Source organism: Pollicipes pollicipes, unplaced genomic scaffold, assembly GCF_011947565.3.
Source record: "Pollicipes pollicipes isolate AB1234 unplaced genomic scaffold, Ppol_2.1 Scaffold_4740;HRSCAF=5597_pilon_pilon_pilon, whole genome shotgun sequence".
NCBI classification, from domain to species: Eukaryota; Metazoa; Arthropoda; class Thecostraca; order Pollicipedomorpha; family Pollicipedidae; genus Pollicipes; species Pollicipes pollicipes.
The window spans coordinates 31005747-31026269 of NW_023596545.1; the positions used below are offsets into that span (position 1 = coordinate 31005747).

A 20523-nucleotide genomic window follows, 5' to 3' on the forward strand; every position below is an offset into this window, starting at 1 on the left:
GCATAAGTTGACAAACAACAGCATATGACATGCGCTACCTGGCTGAAGACGAAGGCTGAAGTTGTTTCTGATTTTCTGCTCATCTTCACGCCCAACGAGATCTACTTCAACCTGAATGGGACATTTCATCGAATGTGGTAATACCCAAAACTGCCGGACTAGAGCCCTGGAGCTGCCAGACAGATTGTGCTGGAGTTCTGCCGTCGTTTAAAGTCGTGCTGCACAGTCCAAAGGGGAAAGTGTGGTGCGTCATGAGATTCAGCGGCCTTCGGACTCTTTTTCAACAGGCGCAGACCGCTCCACGGTCACGGTAAACAACGAGCAATACGTCGGCACGCTGGAACGCTTTTAAAGGCAGCTGGAGTGAGACTGATGGAGAGGGACAGCATCTGGTTCGGACATGAATGAACAAATTCCTACACATTGAGGGTTCCCTGATCTGGCCGTAGCGTAGAGCGCATCGCTAGCCGAAAGACAAGCAATCCGCAATCGACTCATTTCCCGGCTCTTACCCTACTCGATCTCTATCCATCGGCTTGCTGAAAATCCGAGTGTACAGGAGCTCTTCAGCAGAGCGCCTTCAGCAGGGGGCCCGCATGGTCGCTTGACCTCACTTGACACGTGCGCAGCGGTCGTCGGTGAAGTGGCGAGGCTCACAACCTCTGCCTCCTACCAAAAAGGGGTCACCTGAAGAATTTGATATGACGGGTTCACTGAGTGATGGCAAGGTATAAACGATGGATGTCACAAACATCCATGGTTCCGTGAAACTTGTACTTCAATGTATTTTTGCCAATGTACTTGCTTTTTATGCTGTGGGCAGCTGAAAGCAAGACACCTTTTCTACCCGGTACAGAGTACCTGCTCTATTAGGCGCGGGGAAGAAAGTGTCGTTCGTATAGACCAGTTGAACTGAAAGTGTCCGAATAAAGCATCGCTGGCTTGTCTACCGTTACGTGAGTTTACAAGTTGGAGACAGCAGCTGGTAAATTGGGAAGGCGGTAGCGATTATTGCGTGACACAACGCTTTCCTTCTGGCCATTGCTCCGTGTGTGTCGCACTAGCCGCTCTCACAGGTCATGCTGTGGTCCACGAAGCTGAGAGGCGATCATCGGCTGGCGTCGTTAGCGACTCGGTTGCAGGATACTCCCCTGTTGTTATTGATTAAGAAGAGAGCAAGTCAACATCCCGATAGGGAATCAGAGTTCTCTCCGCAGAAGACTCCACTGTCTACGGCTTCCATGGAAGGTGGTCACTGATGTCATTCGTGCTATGGGCCCTGCATTGATGCCAGCTTTGATGCGTGCCACCGTGAAGCCAAGCAACAGCTATAGCGTGCATGAGGTCGTCGGATGCCCGCCGGCTGGCACAGGACATCAGCAGCGTCTGCAGGGACGCGCGGGCTGGGCGGTGTCAGTGGGCACCGGGATACTCCCGCATGTCTTACCGGACGCCATGGCGTGGCGCGCGCGCCGCGATCTCTCGAGCTCTGACCGGACAGAGAGCTCTCTGACCGGTCACCGCCAGTCGGACTGGCTGCAGCCGCGCGCCGCGAGCTGCAGCCGAGCTAGCGGTGACCGGTCCGGCTGGAGGGACGGAGCTGGCTGGAGCTGAGATGGAGCTGAGCTGCCGCGGATCGCCGCTAACGCCGCCGGTCCATTGCAGGCGATCCACCCCGCTGCGATGCCGCCCTGTGACCGGCGCTGCGGGTGGTGAGGTCTGGCCGATGCCGCCCTGTCGCCGGCGCTGCAGCTGCTGAGGTGCGCCATGGTGCCGCCGGCCGCTCGGCCGCTCGTGCTGCTGGTACTGCTGGCGCTGGCGCCGCCGGCCACGCCGACCACCGAGCTGTCTGCGCCTAGCTGTTTGGCTGAGGACCCAGGTAAGGCGGGTCTTGCACTGGAATCCCAGCTGCTCCTTGGCCCCTGAGCTCGTGTCCACTGTAGTCGCTGACGCCTCATACAAGGGTGCACGGCGGTGTGCGCAGCGTTTTTTTTATACAAATGACACCGATGTGCGCGAGAAGACATAAATGGTCTTTCTGGTATCCGTATGGTTGCTTCGGGTTTCGTTTTACCTCTCGCGACGTGTTGGTACGCATGCAGCTTTAGTTTTGCGGGGCCGCTATTCGACAACCAAGCGTGCCTCCTCCAGTCCTCCAGAACCCACGTTGCAGCGGTTATCACGCCGCCAGTGAAATGCTTGCGTCGGGCTTCAGCAGACAGCATAACATGTAGTTGTCGGCCAGGACCATGATTAAGTCATTTAGAAATGTTTACTTCCACGAAGAAGCCGGTGTGCGCAGTTAGGCGGCTGAACATTGCGCGGAGTAAAGCCGACACTGATACATTCTGATGGCCCTAGTCATCCTCGCAGCAAGCTCATCAATAAAACATATGTGAGACCTCGAATGACCTGCTGCGATTCGTTTATGGCATCTTGACGCGTTAGCTTAACAGAAACGTTTTACTTCGTATGGGGTTATGGAGTGATGTATCCAGATAACTGTGCAGACGGATATTGCGCCCATAATATTATTTTGGCATGACACGCTCTTATTTCTAAGGTTGAATGTTATAAATCCACCGAAGCATCAAAAAATAGGACAATTGTATGAAAGCGGAGGTGTCACGTGGCCACGATTGACAACGCCAACGACCAATGTTCTGACGCCCGTCCGCTGTGTTCGGCCATTGATCGGTCGGATGTGACGTCACACCGAGTGTGACGTCATGCCGAGTGTGATGCAACGCGCCGGAACCCTGTTTTTCGCCAGATCATGATACTGCCAGCTCATCCCAACGAAAACAGTCGATGGCATGGTCATGTCCAGCGTGCGCTGCTTAAGCTTGTTTTTCTTTTCTGATGACCCTCAAGGACGAGACGGTCATTCTCTTCAGCAAATTTTGGTCGCTCCAACAAAGACGTGCTATCCGCATCCGGTCAAGCAGATAGGACGTCACCAGCAGATGCAGGGGTACCGCGCACCGGAATATCGACCGCTATGCCGTACATTTGGAGCCTATGGCGAAGCGATGCAGCAAGGAGCTGGCAAATTATGATGGTCTGTTCTCGGGCGCTCTCTACGCGCGTCAAACGCGAATCAAAAGTCGGTGATCATGGTGACGATATGAGATAAGGTGTGACGCATGATACAAAGCCAAGAGTGCCTAAATTGAGATCCAAGATACCTTGATCGTCACAATATAAGCAATTCCATGCAAGGTACAAATATCTGGTAAAGGCATCTTAAATATGCAGGCTGGAAGCAAACTGCAATCGATAAACTACCGCGTATTGTCTAAAAGAAGGTATGACGGAAATAGGTCGCGTGCTTGGTTTTCAAGCATGCAATCAAAATACCTCGGGATCCTCTTCTTTGAAGGAATGAGCAGCGTGACCAGACGAGAATCGGGAGAGAAGGGGATATCCCGTATGCACGGCGACAGCTGTCGAAAGACATAACGCATTCAGGAAAAGCGCAACGCAAGCAGCTGTGCAGTTGTTAGCTATCACCGGGGTCTATGCACACGAGTCCGATCTACACAAAAAGTGTTCGTTTGAACAGAGCGCAAGGGAGATCATTTCGACAGGTGGCCAGGTTCCAAGATGGTTGCCTTGTCGGAGCTGCCCGCTCCCAAATGCGATCGCGGGTGTACTGTGGTCGCTACCGCTCTTGCACCTGCAGCTGATGATGTGGACCCTGAAGTTACTGCAAGTGTTCCAGCGAGTTGAGACGCTGCTGAGATGGTTCGGTGTCCTGGCCGAAGGCTCGTCGTTGCCCCATGCGTGGTGTGAGGCTAGCGTGTGGCGCGCAGACACATGCTACTGTACAGACACCGCAGACACATGCCACTGTACGGACATCGCAGACACATGTCACTGTACAAACATCACAGACACATGCCACCGCACAGACATCGCAGTCTTTCGGGTGTTTGGTTTGCATAAGAGCCTTGTCGGCCAATAGTGACTTTTTAGATCTATGTGAAGAACGACAGTGATCAGTCATGGGCGGGGATGTAATTTCGTAACGTTGGTCGGGAGTCTGAGCAGAAAAAGGTGGTCAAATCTTCCCCGAGATTTGCCTAAAAAACTGGTTTCCCCTCGGCGTGGTACGATAGTGTGTGCCATTGCGCCACGTCATGGCCTTCGAGATGGTGTGGCGATAAAACGTAACGTGGCGTGATGGTGACGCGTTGCGTGGTGTGGTGCAGGTACGAGTCGCAAGACGGAGTAGTCGTGTGTGGCACAACAGAGTCGTGACGCGTTACACAGCGGACCTGTCGCATTGCGCGGCCAGTGTAGTGTTGTAAGGATGCCCCTGGTGTATTGATGGTGTACTGCAGCTCCGAGGTCAGTGGAGGAGGAGTCGACGAACATCGACGGCATTGGCCAGTCTGCGTGCATCGGTCTGCAGGGCTTGCTCCACGTGTCTCCATAAGACAAAGACGCTGCTCGAAGCCCAACTGGGGCTTTGCAGCACGTAATCGCAGACGGATTTTGCGCAGCGTTTGTGCCAATCGATGTTCCTCCGACTGGGATGATCAGAAACCGTCACCATAGCGCAGTATCTGGGTTGACTAAGTGCCGCCGAATCACGAAATTCTCACGCTGACTTACCTTAATGAAATCAGAGAAAAGACAGTATTGACTCGACCAACTTAGACCTAGCCGATGATTATTTCTGTCTTCAGCGATCCTGTTTTGCCATATTCGGGTTGGTGTGGCACACCGCCGTGCCACGGCCTCGCGACGCCCATCGGTGGGCGGGCGAGCAGTGGCGGCCGCGCTCGGCCTCTCCGGCGGTGACCAGAGCCACGCGCCGCACCCGGGACCCGGCCCCACTGCACTGCGTCCGCCGGAGTGCCCCAAGTCCAGCGTTAGTGGCCATGGCGACAGCCGTGCCGGACGGGCTCGGTGGAGCCCGGCGGCCCCCGCCGCCCCGGGCCTGCCCCCGGCCTGCCCCCGGCCTGCCCCCGCCCTCGCCCCAGCCCTCGCCCCAGCCTCTGCAGCGGTCACCGTGCAGCCGCCCGGTCCTGGTATTCTAGCGAGGAGGCCGGATGTACACTCTGCCGGGGTATTGTTCAGCTGTGGATTCGGTGGTGCTCAGCGTAGCTGGTGGTGCACATGGAGACGTAGGTGCAGGCAGCGGCGGTGAAACGAGGCCGTACAACAGGCGGTGTGGTGCGTCCGTGCGTCGCCACTGCGCGATCCGTGGGAGACTGAAGTGTCATTGATCGGTACATTTGATGCGTCTCCATGGAAACTCCATTAGTGAGTACAACCACACTATGATGTGGCGTATGAACATTGGAGTGCTCAACCATGCCCTGGAAGCAGTGATCGGGGTAAAGTTTCTTGTTTAGTTATGGTAGGAGAGGGGTGCTCCAGCCCTGTATCCAACCTTGGCTTTCCAAGTGGGCTAAATCGTAGGATAAACTCGTTTTTCGCGTATTTTGTGGTAAAGTTTCGGGAGTTTCACCTACACAGTTCCTCCAGCAACTTGTACTGAAAAGATTCCACACCCGACTGGGGAGTATCATATATGACACTGATCTCGATCGCCCCGCCAATGTTGTTCTGTCGCTTGCAAAATTGGTGTGCGAAAGATCCGGAGTTGTAGTCTGCCAACGGAAGGGATTTTTGTATTGCAGTACTGCTGCAGGAAAACACGAAGCAGAATACAGTAATGCGCTTGCAGTCAGTGAGGTGCCACCGGTGCATGTGGTCTGGGAAGTGGCTGTGAGCGCGCGCTTGTAAGTGTTTGTGCAGTTGCAGCCTGGAAAAAATCGGAGCGGGCCGGAGTCGGAGCCGAGATCGGGGCCGGGGCCGGGGCCGGGGGCCGGGTCGCAGATGGGGCCCCGGGGCCGGGGCTCTGGTCGGGGCTCTGGCCGGGGCCGGGGCCGGGGCCGGGGCCGGGGCCGGGGCTGGGGCCGTGGCCGCAGCTGGGGCTCCGGGGCCGGGGCCGCAGCTGGGGCCCCGGGGCTGGGGCTCTGGCCGGGCCGAGCCTGGGGCCGGGGCCGGGACTGGGACCGGGGCCGGGATGCCCTGCTAAGGCTCGGCCTGCAGCGGCGCGCGGCGGGCCGGCGCTCGGATGCGTGGGGCCGCGCCGCTCGCTCCGTTTGTTTATCTGGCGTCGGACCGCCGGCCGGACGGCGTCTGGGTGTTGCGGCCCGGCCGGCGCGGCGGTGCCCTCTCAAATGGCGCCGACCGCCAGAACAGGGAAGTCACACCAGTGATCGCCAAATCGGCGGCTGCTAAACTAGGGAACGTCAGATCCGGGGCCGTCATATCAGGAACCGTCAGATATGGGACAGTCTGATAGAGCACTGTTGGATCAGGTGCCGTTCAGAGCTGGGCTGTTGGACCAGAGGTGTCAAACCAGGGACCGCCATGCCAGGAACTGTCATGCCAACGTCTGTCTAATTAGGGTTTGTCAGGCGAGACACCGTAAGACCAGTTACTGTAGACCACGGAGTGAGAGACCAGGGACCGTCGGATAAGGTTCTGTCCGGCCAGGGGCAGCCAGACCAGGAACTTTCAGGCTAATGACTGCATGACCAGAGACTGTCAGACTATCGGCTGCCAGACCAGAGAGACTGTCAGACTAGGGCGCCGTGTAACCGCGAGTAGAACGTCATAGACATTGCTGGGGTGGAAGGCCAGATGAACTCCAAAAGCAGTTGGCTAAGACTGGTCTTGGGTTTTTGACGAGTTTTTGTGTTTTTTAGTATCTGAGCAAATTTTTGGTGTCTAATTTTGAAGGTCGAGAGAATTATAAAGATCTGTGTGTGGTGGAGATAGTGTGTGTTTGGGGGGTGGGGGTTGGGGGTTTGGGCGAGGGCTTGTGAATAGATGCAAGGCTGCACCATGCTTGTTATTGCTGTATGATCATTTAGTGCACTGCGTGAGGTGACCCATGCCGACTATCTCGCCGCGGCTTTTCTGAACAGGGTGATTTAAATCTGCCTGTGCGTATTCAACACATCTTCGTCGGCCGGGATCCCGTGACCTCTCCGATGTTTACTGGGTCTCTCCTCGACACATCTTCGTCGGCCGGAATCCCGCGACCTCTCCGATGTTGACTGCATCCCCTCGACACATTTTCGTCGGCTGGGATCCCGTGACCTCTCCGATGTTTACTGCATCCCCTTCGACACATCTTCGTCGGCTGGGATCCCGTGATCTCTCCGACGTTAACTGGGTCCCCCCACGACACATCTTCGCGACCTCTCCGATGTCAACTGAATCCCTCCGGCTCCTAGACGCCACGACAGCGTTCCGCCGCTCTTCCAAGGCCTCAAAAACGGGAGCGTCACTTAACTATAAGAGCTGGTGCTCACACGGTAACTGTGGGGCTTGTTAAAGCCATGTATCTTTGCACGCCTCGCCATGGTTTCAATGCTGAAATGCTGCATTATTGTGGGCGCAGGGCCCCTCTTAAGTACACAAAGTGTCATCGAGTGCGGCAGCGGTGACAGCTGCTGCGCAGTAATGCGCGCTGCGCGCCAGCCTCGCCGCCGGATGCGCCGAGGCCGGTCTGCTAGTGGCGCCGCCACACAGACAGGCCGGAAATGCCGCAGAACTGGCGAAAGCCAAGGCCACTGCGCTGCCGTCGCTGCTTCAAGTCGTGTTTGGTGACAATTTGTGACTATCTGAGTCGAAGGATGCAAGCTGTGGTTTGGAATATCTGTGGATAGGGCATTGTGCAAGTGCTTATTGTGGGTTTTGTGCATGTGGATTTTGGACCTCGGTGGTGTTTAGGTGGATTGATGGCGATTATGGTTGACGTGAGGATTTTGCGCCCGAGATCACTGTTCTGGGAAAGCCGAGAGGGCTAAAGCGCATCGATTAGTTCAGGCTGTTAGATTATGTTCAATCATGACTTGAATAATCATCATTCATCAGCTGTAAATTGTCTTTGCTATTGGCAGCGGGCATTGCGGTACCCATACAACCGCAGATGATTTCCCTTATAGCCTCGTAGCGTGTGACAGGGGACAGGCCTTCCTTATCCTGTGCAACTGCTCTCATCATCTTCTCCACGGTCTTGCGTCAGTGTGTCTGTCAGTTTAGTTCAGCGAGTGGGCTGCAGCTGTCTGTGCAGCCGTGCCCGGCCAGTCAGGTCAGGTCAATGTGTGGGCTGCAGCTGTCAATGTAGCCGTGAGATCAGTGTCAAGTCAGTGTCAGGTCAGTGTCAGGCGAGCATGTCAGGCTAGGTCAGTGCCAGGTCAGTGTCAGGTCACTGTCAGGTCACTGTCAGGTCACTGCCAGGACAGCATGCCAGGCTAGGTCAGTGTCAGGTCATTGTCGTGCCAGTGTCAGGTCAGCGTCAGGTCAGCGTGTCAGGCTAGGTCAGGTCAGCGTGGCGACTGCAGTCAGTGTGTCGTGTGTCGGCTGCGCCCCGTTGCTCTGGTGATAAGATGGCTGTCGCGGGGTGCCAGTGAGGCCCGCCTTGGAATGCGGCGGCGGCCCGCTCAGGGGCGTAACGTCGGGCTATCCTGGCTGGGACGGGGGCGTTCACGCGGCTCACCGAGAGGCCCAGACGGTGACATCTGGGGGCTGCTGAGAGGCTCAAATAGTGAATTACGGACCTATTGAAGGGCTAAGATGGCGACGTTAGGGACCCACTGAGGGCCTCAAATAGTGACTTACAGGCCTACTGAAGGGCTAAAATGGCGACGTTAGGGACCCACTTAGGGGCTCAAATAATGACTTACAGGCCTACTGAAGGGCTAAGATGGTGACGTTAGGTACCTACTGAGACCTCAAATAGTGACTTACGGACCTACTGAAAGGCTGAGATGGTGACGTTAGGGACCTACTGAGGGCTTAAATAGTGACTTACGGATCTACTGAAAGGCTAAGGTGGTGACGTTAGGGACCTACTGGGAGGGTAAAATGGTGACGTATGAAGCGGAAAGCCGCTCAGAGTGTGCCGCCTAGAACCTGCTGATAGGCCCAAACGAAGATTATGAGGGACACTGTGGGGTAAGGGCGGTGACGTCTGGGGCCTGCGCAGATGCGCTGACGGTAACGTCTGGGTGCAACCGAGAGGCTGGGACGATGCCGTCTGGAGGCTGCCCGAGAGGCCCCAACGTAACCCGCCTGAGAACGCGAAGAGCTGCCCCCGAGGCCAGTAGTCAGTCGGTGACATGTGAGCGTGGGGGAGGGGAGGCTGAGAGGGCTCGGGTAGCGACGTCTGGAACCACTGTGAGAGGTGATGTTTGGAGCCATTGAGAGGCCAGACGCGGAAATGTGGACACGACTGAGAGGTCCTGGCAGTGTCTCGCGAGAGCTGCCGAGAGGCTGAGGCCCTGTTGTGTGATTGTTTGTTGCTTTAGGGAACGCGACGCGCGTCGTCGCGCACCCATTTATGGGACGCCAGCGACGACAGAGGTCGCTGGCGTACAGCGCGCAGGGGCCATCAGATCACCGGAGTTTAAATCTGCCCCTCCCCGCACGTGGGAGCCGAAGGGGTTAACCACCCCATCATTTAACCCGCTGACCTTGCTGCGTTAGGGCCACTGAGAGGGTGAGGCGTTGTCACCTGGGGAGGCACAGAGAGCGCTTACCCCTGGGGCTGCTGAGGAAGAAGCGCTTACCCAGCACCCATACCCACACAGCGGCGTATGGGTGCTGAGCTGCTTACCCCGGGGGTTGCTGAGCTAGGCTCACACAGCGGCGTGTGGGAGCTGCTGGTGGACCGGGACGGAGTGCGCTTTGTGGCAGGGGTAATGGGGTAGCTGAGAAGTGAACCTCTTAGTGTGTAGGCCACTCCGAGAGCTAGAACAAGGCTCAACTGTCGTGTTTTTTAAGAGACGTTGTCGAGAGATGTCGCTCATGTTCAATCTCACAATGTCTCCAAAAGGCAGTGTGACATGCAGCAGCGAGGCATGAAAACGATTGAATGCAAGGAAAGCACGCTCGGCACACAAACAATCGTCAAAGTGTCCAAATATGCGTTAGTCTAGATTAATTTTAGTGTTAAGGCATTCCATCAAGCTCTTCTTTTTAATCAGCTTAAACCCTTGGTACGAAGCCTGCTATGGGATGTAGACCTTTCAAAGCCTATGCGTATCACCAGCTCACGAGCTGTTATTGGAGCTTTAACGCGCACTCAGCTGCTGAGGCCGTGTGGCGTCGCCTGCCTCCACCCTGATGAGAAGGGCGGAGACTGCGGGACAGCTGACAAGTGGGCGTTGGCTATAAGAAACACAGGCCTGATCTCCATTCTCTATTGCCTAGCCGGCATATGATATATTTTCTTTGTGAAATCCTGCGGCCGGTCAGGCGTTTTCAGCAACATTGTCTTTATGCATGGCACGCCCGCGCGTCGGCTGGTAATGGGACAGAGCTTGCGTGACTTCTGGTCAGCGCTGTGGCGGGCCGGCGATGTTAATGTCACGTCTGTGTGTTGGACTGGCATCACTTTGACGGTTTTGTGTTTCGGTGGGTTTACTTGACGCTCGTGTATTTGAGTGGCGTGACATCCGTGTGTTGCTGTGACACTCCCGCCACGTCTGTGTGGTGAAGTGATGGCACAGTGACACCCGTGTGATGTAGTGACGTCACCATGACGCCGGCGTGATATGGTGACGTCACCACGACGCCGGTGTGATGAAGTGACGTCACCGTGAGCCGGTGCGATGTAGTGACGCCACCGTGACGCCTGTGCGAAGTGACGTCACCGCGACGTCGGTGTGATGTAGAGTGACGTTACCGTAACGCCGTTGTGATGTAGTGACGTCACCGTGACGCCGGCGTGATGTAGTGACGTCACTGTGCCGCCGGTGTGCTTCAGCGCCGACGGTGCGACACATGCAGTGGAACGAGGAGGAGCTGGATATCCGCCTGCAGGTGTCGAGTCGGCCCAGCTCCCAGCTGATCGCCTGGATCTTCAAGCTGTTTCTGGAGGACGTCCTCGGCTACGTTCGCGTCCGTCTGGTCTACCTGCCGGACCACTACAACATGACGGCATACATCCTGGCCCTCTCCCAGTGTCCCAGGTGGGTCCCAGCGCGCGCATCCGCCTGAGAGCGGGCTTATAAAGTCTCGTGGCCGGACTTGAGGCTTTCCTTGGCGTTAAAACCCTGGCTGACAGCATTTCGGTGTTCGGGTGACAGGCATGTCGCCAAAGATAGCCGGGATTTGGCGCCACAAAAGTTAACGGTGCATTACTCACACGCTGTAAGAGCACAGTCGTCGTCTGTCAGTGGAGTGCGATGCAGCACAACGAGATTTCAGATGCAGGTCAACATCGTTCGCTTCCGAAGTTCTGGGTGGCCTCTGCCGATGCGCACCACACCCGCGGGTTGCCGGATGTACTCCTTAGGTGTGCACCGCGCCGGGCATGTTCCCGTCGTTCGTGGAAATGAGCGGCATCGGCCGCGGCGGCGCTGCGGCCGCCGCCGGCTGGCACGTATCTGCGTCACGCGGCGCCGCCTGGCGGCCGCCCCGGCGGCTGTGGAGCGCCAGCTGACTCAGCCAGCCAGCCGGCGCCCAGCGGTGACAGCGGCGCTGGCTCAAGCGGCACCAGCGCACAGAGGCGGCCAACAGCCGTCACGGACACACAGACGAAACTGGCCCACAGCTGTCACGGACAGACAGGGGCGGGCGGACAGGAAGGCCGACACAGAGAGGGTCGACACAGAGAGGGCCGGCACAGAGAGGGTCGATGCAGCGAGGGCCGACACGGCGAGGGCCGACACAGAGAGGGCCGACACAGCGAGGGCCGACAGAGAGAGGGCCAACACAGAGAGGGCTGACACAGAGAGGGTCGACACAGCGAGGGCCGACACAGAGAGGGCTGACATAGAGAGGGCCGACACAGAGAGGGCCGACACAGAGAGGGCCGACACTGCGAGGGTCATGACAGCGAGGGCCGTTTCAAAGTGTTCGAGTGCCCAGATGACGGACACATGGATAAAAAGCACGGATCTCATACTCCCACACCTTTTCAAAGACACTGGGCTAACTCTCTCCAGTGTCACATACGTGGGATGCAAATAATAAGATTCAGAAAAGGGATTTTGTGTCAGACATCGTGCCACGAAGCATCGGTTGAGAACTGCTGTGTCAAAAACTGTTGTTTGGGTGCTTTAAACAAGATCAAAGGAGCATTCCAAAAATTGTTTGGCGGAGAAAACAAATTTTGTTCTGGGGTACAGCTTGTACGAATGACAACATTATGAATGCTGGAGTACACGGATAAGAGGGAGACCCCCGCCCCTCAGCCCCTGTCAGCCCGTCTCAGCTCCCCCCAGATGGGGAGGGACAGTGGTCTCTGCCTTGCCTTACTCGTACACGTACGGCTGGAAGCGCTCCATCCGTATGATAGAGTGGAGGCTACCAAAAGCTATTTGTTTCGTTTTTCATAACTTCCTTACGAGCTTTTATTGTTTAGGTCGTTTTTTAAATGAAAATAAATGTATGAGAAGCATAAAGCTGAATATCGATAGATCAACGGGTCGTAATATTCAATTTCCACATCTTGGGTTTTACCACTGCCTTCGACATTCTACAAAGTAACGTGTTCGTTGACGCTCTTGCTACGTAGGCGTAATGTGGCTAACGGAGAGCTTCAAAAGACGCTTGCATCAAACGTGTGTTATCTAGTTTGCTCCGCTGAAATGTTATTAGGGCTCATTTTGGTCCTCCTGCACGTGCCCATAACACGACGAATGAACTTTTGCTACGGCGAAGGACTGCGCATGTAAATGGCTTCCCTCGCCACATATTTGTCATCTCAACATGGAAATTGGACGCTCCTAGGGGCATCACTGTCATCGTAAGTCTAAGGGAATTGGCCAGCGGTGGCTCGCGCGATACCTGCCCTTCCTGCCAAGGTGAGGGGGTGCGCGACGCCACATAGTCGCAGCAGCTGAGGGCGCCGTGGAGCCTCGATAAGAACATGCGTCCATATGGCTCCCTATCAGCTTTTTTGGAATGCAAATGTTCCCTGGCCTTTCTTGCCAAGTTGGCGGCATTAGATCGTGATGGTTCTAATTTCCATGCATATCATAGTAAACTGCGCATATCAGCAGCGTGGCATAGAAGTAAATCGAAGCATCGACAGCTAGTCATCTCATCATGAGCAAGAATGACATGCGCTGGGATGGGTAATGAACTGATCACCATATTTTTTAGCTACAAGGTCTATTTTGATCATTTTTATCGGCACGAACTTTTCTCGAGGCAAATGACCGAGTGTTATTTGACGTCACCTTTGACCGCCAGCATGCATCACGGAGCTAACGTAGCGCGATAACATAATCGGTGCGTGGTGCGAACGAATCGGGCCAAGTCGCTGCACAGGCTGCGCTCAAGCTCGGCCGACGGCAGCACCCGCGTGTCTCGGCGCCATCGGTCGCGTGCCGTCTGCAGCAGCGGCTCTCCCCTGCCGACAGCTGTAACGACGAGGACGTGCTGCTGGCGTCCGACCGGACCGAGCTGCCGCTGCACGAGCCGCCGGCCACCATCAACCTGGAGGCGTGGGCGCCGCCAGGCTACGAGCTCGACCAGGATGCCGAGCTCTTGCATAACGTCATGTACGCCGGCCCGCTGGGCGCCGTCACCAGGTGAGCGGGGTTCAGGTAACGGGAGCGGGGGCCCGTCAGCAGGTGAGCGGGGATCAGTCAACAGGGGAGCGGGGGGCCGTCAGCAGGTCAGCGGGAGTCCGCCACCAGGGGAACGAGGGTCTGTCAGCAGGGGAGAGAGAGTCTGTCACGAGGGGAGCGGGGGCCCGCCACCGGGGTAGCAGGCGTCAGTCACCGGGGTGAGCAGGGTCAGTCACCAGGGAAGCGGGAGTCGGTCAGCAGGGGAGCGGAGTCCAGTCACTAGCGGAACGGGGTTCGGTCACCTGGTGAGTGGGGGTTCGTCACCAGGTGAGCAGGGTCAGTCGCCAGGGGAGCGGGGATCGTTCACAAGAGGAGCAGTGGTCCGTCATCAGGTAAGCGGGGCATGGAGCTTTGTATGTGTACATAGTGCATAGATTGCATTATTTTTTGCACATTGTCTGTAAAATGGACTCCGGTGAAACAAACCGGCGCGTCCAATTCCCTTAAGAGACCGTCGGATTGTCAGAGCTGCTATGTGTCGATTCCGAGCTTTCAGTAGCGTTGGGAGTCGGGCACAAGTCTGAGTTCGGATCCGGGTCAGATCAGAAGCGTCAGTGGAGTGTTGGGTTGGCGTTGTTGTCACTCACAATCTTAATGCCGAATGGAGATCGTGTTCGACCTTCTATGTGAGCCGGGATCAGGACTGACCTCAGTCCTGACGTGTCTCGTGTGGTGAATGGACGATGCATCGCTAGAAAGACCTGGGTGAAATCACCTGCGCGAAATTGTGGAAAACCGGCCGTGACATATGCATGAAATGAGAGGCTCTTCCACGCTCACAAGGTCATGCCTGCGCCACTTTCGGGCGCCAATGCGTCAGACGCTTTCTGACACACCCATTCCGCCCAGGCACCTACCTTTGTCGACGCTTGCCCTGTGCTCTGTTGCAGGATGGGCTGGTTTTTCCAGGAGCAGGTAGCTATTTCACACTCAGTTGTGCTGGATCATTGGAGAGCGTTCACCCGCTCGGAAGCTATCGAGATCTTCAACTATACGCAGACCGAGCTGGCCAGCCTGGAGCACAACCTGATGGATGAGTCTCACAGGTGAGCTATGGTCCAACTGAACTAATTGCAGGAGAGTGATATCACGCTGTATAGCCGTATGTGGCGTATGCGGCGTAGTCGTACGTGGCGTGCTGATCACAGGAGCGCAAGGTCCGCGGCTGTTGCCCATTTGAGCATGCATATATGTAGGGACTTCAGGGTAAGCTATAGGAGTGTGCCTTTGGTGTCTGCCAGACTTGACGCTGCATTATGTTGTTCAACCAGTCTTGTATCGAGGGTTTCGCCTAAAAATAGTACGGGTAGTCCACCACTTCAGTGTTCCAGTTCAGTCCCTATCGAAGGCCGCTGTCGCATTCTTAATTCTAAACGTGACAAAGCTGGGAAGGGTAAACCCGCCATCTTCTTCTCGTCTATCCTCATTCCCAACCACGAATTACAACCGCACGGAGGTGCTCACATTTATAACGCCTTCATTACCTGCTGGACCGTTCATTTTGTCATTGCTTGGAACGCATTTAACCCCATCCCCGTTTAACCCCAAGTGCAGACGGAAATAGTGACAGTGTAGTAGAGCTGCCTCGCGCCGCTCGTTCGGAACTGCCGCCCACCAGCTGCCTGCGCGGCGGTGAGCGAAACCTGATACAGCTGAGGTTCATCCTGCTCTCACGTGCATGAAGGGACAGGCCAAAGTTCTGAAAATGCTCAGCAATACTGAAATACCTCGCATGTCTGGCCAGCCAGTTTCACAACTGAGTTTAAACATGCGGTGATTCCTGAGTCCTCGACGTGTGTACGGTTGCCCCAGAAACGATGACGGATAATCAGAATGCAAGCGAAAACAAGGTGGCAAAAATGAATATTGTTTCACGTCTTGTCACTACCGCGATAATTTTCAGGTAATATTTACATTTTTGATTACCTTGCTGTTGTGCCTGTGTGCACTTAAAGAGCCACGCAAATTATGTTTGCATATTGTGACTGACAAGCGCAGGTTTTATGTTGATTCGAGAGCTAACGTGACAGAACCTTCCCCCACAAAATAGCCCGTTTGAGTCCCGGCCTGTTAGAAGAAGAGCGCCTTACACTACTGGCGATCTCCTCCCATGGCTTCTCATATGAAGAAATTATTCATAGAGCCACTACTTTGCATTGCCCTCCGATGGTGAAGTCACTCGGCGGTCGTACTCCCGTCCCCTATCAAACCCCTACCGGCGCCAGTTGGCCTCGGTCGTGCTCCCATCCCCCACCAGACCCTTATCGGCGCCAGGTGGCCTCGGTCATGCTCCCATCCCCCACCAGGCCCCTACCGGCGCCAGTTGGCCTCGGCCGTACTCCCATCTCCCACCAGACCCTTACCGGCGCCAGTTGGGCTAGGTCGTACTTCCATCCCCCACCAGACCCCTACCGGCGCCGGTTGGCCTCAGTCGCGCTCCCATCCCCCATCAGACCCCTACCGGCGCCAGTTGGCCTCGGTCGCGCTCCCATCCCCCATCAGACCCATACCGGCGCCATTTGGCCTCGGTCGTGCTCCCATCCCCCATCAGACCCATACCGGCGCCAGTTGGCCTTGGTCGTGCTCCCATCCCCCATCAGACCCCTACCGGCGCCAGTTGGCCTCGGTCGCGCTCCCATCCCCTATCAGACCCCTACCGGCGCCAGTTGGCCTCGATCGCGCTCCCATCCCCCCATCAAACCCCTACCGGCGCCAGTTGGCCTCGGTCGTGCTCCCATCCCCCATCAGACCCCTACCGGCGCTGGTTGGCCTCGGTCGTACTCCCACCCCCCATCAGACCCCTACCGGCGCCGGTTGGCCTCGGTCGTGCTCCCATCCCCCGCCAGACCAGCATCGGCGCCGGCTCTCTCATCTCTGCCGGTCTCTCACCGGTCTGTCACCGGTCCGCTACAAGCGGTAGCTGTGTCAGGCCGTTCTCCGCCCCGTCATCAGTTCACCTCTCGCGGGTGGACTGCGGCTGGCGCGCGGTGACGCCAGTGGTCGGATTTCCCCTGCAGGTACCACTGTGACGCGCCGCCGTGCCAGGACGGGAAGTTCGTGCCCCCCTGGTGCAGGGGGGTGCACTGTGCCGTACTGCTGGCCTCGCGGCCCGGTGAGTTCCGCTCCTGACGTGACGTCGCGCCTCACGCACGAGCGCGCACGCACGCACACGCGCTCGCTCGCCCGCTCGCTCACACGCATGTCTATACGCGTGTACGCGCACGCGAATTCATGCACCCACGCACTTTGCACACACTCACGTTCATGTGCACACACAACGTACACACGCTTACAAGCAAACGCTTTACGCACGGACCAGCGCGTATGTGCGTATGCGTGCACACAGCCTTGCACGCAGATACACACGCACCTGGAGGTGAAGCTTCACGTTCAAAACTGCACGCCTGACATTGGCGTATGCCACCGTTCTTCAAATAAGCTCTGTTGAACTGACGTCTGAACATGATTGAAGTGACGTTGAAATGATGATGGAACGGTATCCGACGCATGACATGTGCTGGACTTGGCTCGTTTGTTTTCATCACCATAGAAGCAGCGACAGTGATGGTGACTTTTCACTCGGGTGTCTTGCCGTTCTTGGCCGCGATGAAATTTTTCCCGATTAGTTTGTTCAGTTGTTGCCCCAATGTGTAGAAGACTGTGCGAACGTATGAAACTTTGGTGGTCTGCCGTGACTACGTACTGCTCGCTTGTTCGGACAAGTTCGCCTCCAATTCCGTTGGCCAGACGTCCTCGGCCTCGCGCATCCCTCACGACCGGCCATCGTCCTTTAGAGGAGGCCAACTTCGTGCTGGACCAGATCGTGGAGCTGCAGCTGCAGGTGCGGGTGTACTGGGTCGGCGACCACCTGGCCCGCCTGGTCACCCTGAGAACGGAGGCGGACAGGTAGGGACAGCCTCGCCGCCGGCGGTGACGCCTCTGCTGACGCTCTTATGTGAACCATGCACTTCAGCCGCGCTGGGTCAGGCTCCCCCAGAATGCGGCGCTTTGCTGTGATCTGACCCTGCTGTCCATGCAGTCAGCATTGGAGTCATCCTGCGGTGGATCATCGGCCCAGATGTACGGCTGGATGGAGAACACTGTTGTCTTTTGCAATTATCCTGGCCACCATTGTCGCTGCTTGTGGACACTTTTGGCCGCAGCAGGTCTTGTGCTCCTGAGGTTTAGGGCCCCGTTCTTCTATCGGCGATCATTATATATTATGATCACACTGCAGCTGACTGCTAGGTGTGGGGTGGTGACCTATTTACTGATGCCTTGTTTTGCATGCTTTCGAACTTAAGTGGGTGTAAAATGACCGCAGCTATTAAACCGTCTTGAAACCAAGATCATTATCACTATAACTGTTTAATTACTTGCGCTTTATTTATTTAGCCATCACATTATTAAACTATATATATATATATATATATATATATATATATAAACATGTGTACACTGTGACATTATTTCGATGTTTCATTGTCATATTCGACTCAGCCGTTTCATCTTGAAACACCTGTCGACAGGGCACCTTCCGTTGAACGCTGCCACGTACCTTCGCTCACCATGCCTAGGTCCCTGTTGCTCCGAAGTCCACGCAGGCCCCGAGTTCATGACTGGCAAGGGGATTGGAAAAGCGATAGCAGGTGTGGCGACGACAACCACCATTCAAGCCACCTCTCGTGATTGTATCACGTAGTTGCCCGACGTCCGACGCCGCGCCCCGCCTCCCCGTCGCAGGCCCGTGCTGTTCGTGCACTACACGCCCAGTCTCCTGACCTTGAAGACGACGTACGCGGAGGTGGCCTTCCCAGCCTGCCTGAACGGAGCCTTCTGCTTCACTGGCACCCGCCATCTCAAGAAGCTGGCGTGGAACAAGCTCAGGGACAGCGCCATCCTGGCTGACAAGGTTCGGCACGCGGCCTCTGTCCGATTCAGGCAGGCGCAGAGCGCTGGAGGGGGCGGGGGGGGGGGGGGGAAGAGCCCGCCCGCGATGGTACAATGGACATAGTTCAACGCTGACGACACATTGGACGCAACGTGCTGGCCGTATTTTCTTGTAACAAGTTGAAATGTATTTGTTCATTGTACGGTCCGTTTCTTCACTGCAATGCTGTCGAAATGACCAACCCACCCTTATTACATTTGCGCTTGATTTCGTGACCCGCACGAGTCCGTTCTGGGTGTAGCGTGCTGCCACTGTCCGTGGGGTGCCGCCCCATGTCCGTTCCCCCACGCCATGTCCGTTCCGTCCCGCCCCATGTCCGTCCCATGCCGCGTGTGCCCGCCTGTGGCCGGCGCCCGTTGACTCCGGGTGGCGTCTGCAGGCGCTGCAAGGCTTCCACCTGGACCAGGAGCAGTACACGGCGCTGCTGCGGCTGCAGCTGCAGCACCCCAAGTTCAGCTATCGCCAGGTGGCCTGCCACTGGCTGCGGGCCCATCGGGACGTCTGGGAGCACCGCTGGAAGCCGGTCGGCCGTCCCAAGATCTGGATCGGGGGCATCTTCCCCATAGGCGGGCCCAACTACAAGGCCAAGGGCGTGATACCAGGTGGGCGCGCACGCACCTCTAAAGCGACTGCTGGAGACGGCAGGGCCGCGGTGTGGCTGTTTGCTGGCAAGCTCCGACACTTACCCCGGTGATATGTGTCGCTACAGTGGGTATAACACGTGCAGTGGAGGTGAAACACACCGTGCTAGTCTAAGGATATCTGGGCATTGCTACCCGGTCACATCTGGCTCCCCAGGAGGAACATTCGGCGCCCAGGAGCGAGTTAATATTGGCCTTGATGCGTGACACCTGACGGGAAAACTCGAACAGGCTTGCAGCGCGTGGTTGACAGTCTTGCGGTGGCCTTGTGAGTGCCCGCGCACAGTGCCCCCCCCCCCCCCCCCCCCCCCCGGCCGTCCCGACTGCTGGCGCTCGTCACGCTCTCCTCTACCTCTGACGGGCTTCCCTATGCCTCTGACCGGCTCCCCTCTGCCTCTCGCCGGCTCCCGTCTGCCTCTGACCGCCTCTCCTCTGCCCCTGACCGGCTCCCCTAAGCCTCTGACGGGCTCTTCTCTGCCTCTGACCGGCTCCCGTCTGCCTCTGACCGCCTCTCCTCTGCCTCTGACCGGCTCCCCTCTGCCCCTGAACCCCTCCCCTCTGCCTCTGACGGTCTCTCCTCTGTCTCTGACCGGTCTCCTGCTCCGACCGGCTCTCCTCTGCCTTTGACAGGCTCTCCTCTGACTTTGACGGGCTCCCCTCCGCCTCTGACCGGCTCCCCTCTACCTCTCACCGGCTTCCCTCTGCCTCTCACCGCCTCTCCTCTGCCCCTGACCGGCTCCCCTCTGCCCTTGAACAGCTCCCCTCTGCCTCTGGCGGGCTCTTCTCTGCCTCTGACCGGCTCTCCTCTGCCTCTGACGTGCTCCCTTCTGCCTCTGACCGGCTCCCTTCTGCCTCTCACCGGCTCCCCTCTGGCTCTGACCGGCTCCCGTTTGCCTCTGATCGCATCTCCTCTGCCTCTGACCGCCCCTCCTCTGCCTCTGACGGGCTCTCCTCCGCCTCTGACCGCCTCTCCTCTGCCTCTGATCGGCAGCCGTGTTGATGGCCGTCAAAGCGGTAAACGCCAACTCCAGCGTGCTGCGGGACTACGACCTGACGCTGAACGCCCACGACGGCCAGTGCAGCGCCGACATGGTCATGAAGACCTTCATCGACTACGTCCGCATGCCGACCCACCGGCACATGGCTGGCATACTAGGTGGGCGAACCGGACGCGGGTGGACCGTCGACGGACGGCGACGCCACGGTCAGGCTGGAGCAGTCAGCCGTGCCGTGGCGTTCCTGTAGCTGGAATAGTGCACCTCATCAAAGCCACCCCTCTTGCCAGGCCACATATTCATATGTGTTACACGCG

At 57.0% G+C, this 20523-nt stretch overlaps 1 protein-coding gene across 1 annotated transcript; it reads left to right on the top strand.

The window, feature by feature from the left end:
- The first annotated feature begins 1669 nt into the window (after nucleotides 1-1669).
- On the top strand, nucleotides 1670-20480 carry LOC119099324 (uncharacterized). Its single transcript, XM_037222456.1, has 9 exons — nucleotides 1670-1879; nucleotides 10805-11009; nucleotides 13410-13580; nucleotides 14510-14665; nucleotides 16637-16731; nucleotides 17414-17525; nucleotides 18363-18531; nucleotides 18950-19172; nucleotides 20203-20480. Exons 1-9 carry the CDS (start codon nucleotides 1768-1770, stop codon nucleotides 20454-20456), a joined length of 1497 nt encoding a protein of 498 aa, XP_037078351.1. The 5' UTR covers nucleotides 1670-1767; the 3' UTR covers nucleotides 20457-20480.
- The last annotated feature ends 43 nt before the right edge of the window (nucleotides 20481-20523 follow it).

What these genes read in the sequence shown, in the direction of transcription:
- LOC119099324 (XM_037222456.1), top strand. Translation starts at nt 1,768, where the DNA reads ATGGTGCCGCCGGCCGCTCGGCCGCTCGTGCTGCTGGTACTGCTGGCG. An exon ending in CCGCTGGGCGCCGTCACCAG is followed by an intron (nt 13,581 to 14,509) that starts GTGAGCGGGGTT and finishes GCTCTGTTGCAG; the next exon opens with GATGGGCTGGTTTTTCCAGG. An exon ending in CTGAGAACGGAGGCGGACAG is followed by an intron (nt 17,526 to 18,362) that starts GTAGGGACAGCC and finishes TCCCCGTCGCAG; the next exon opens with GCCCGTGCTGTTCGTGCACT.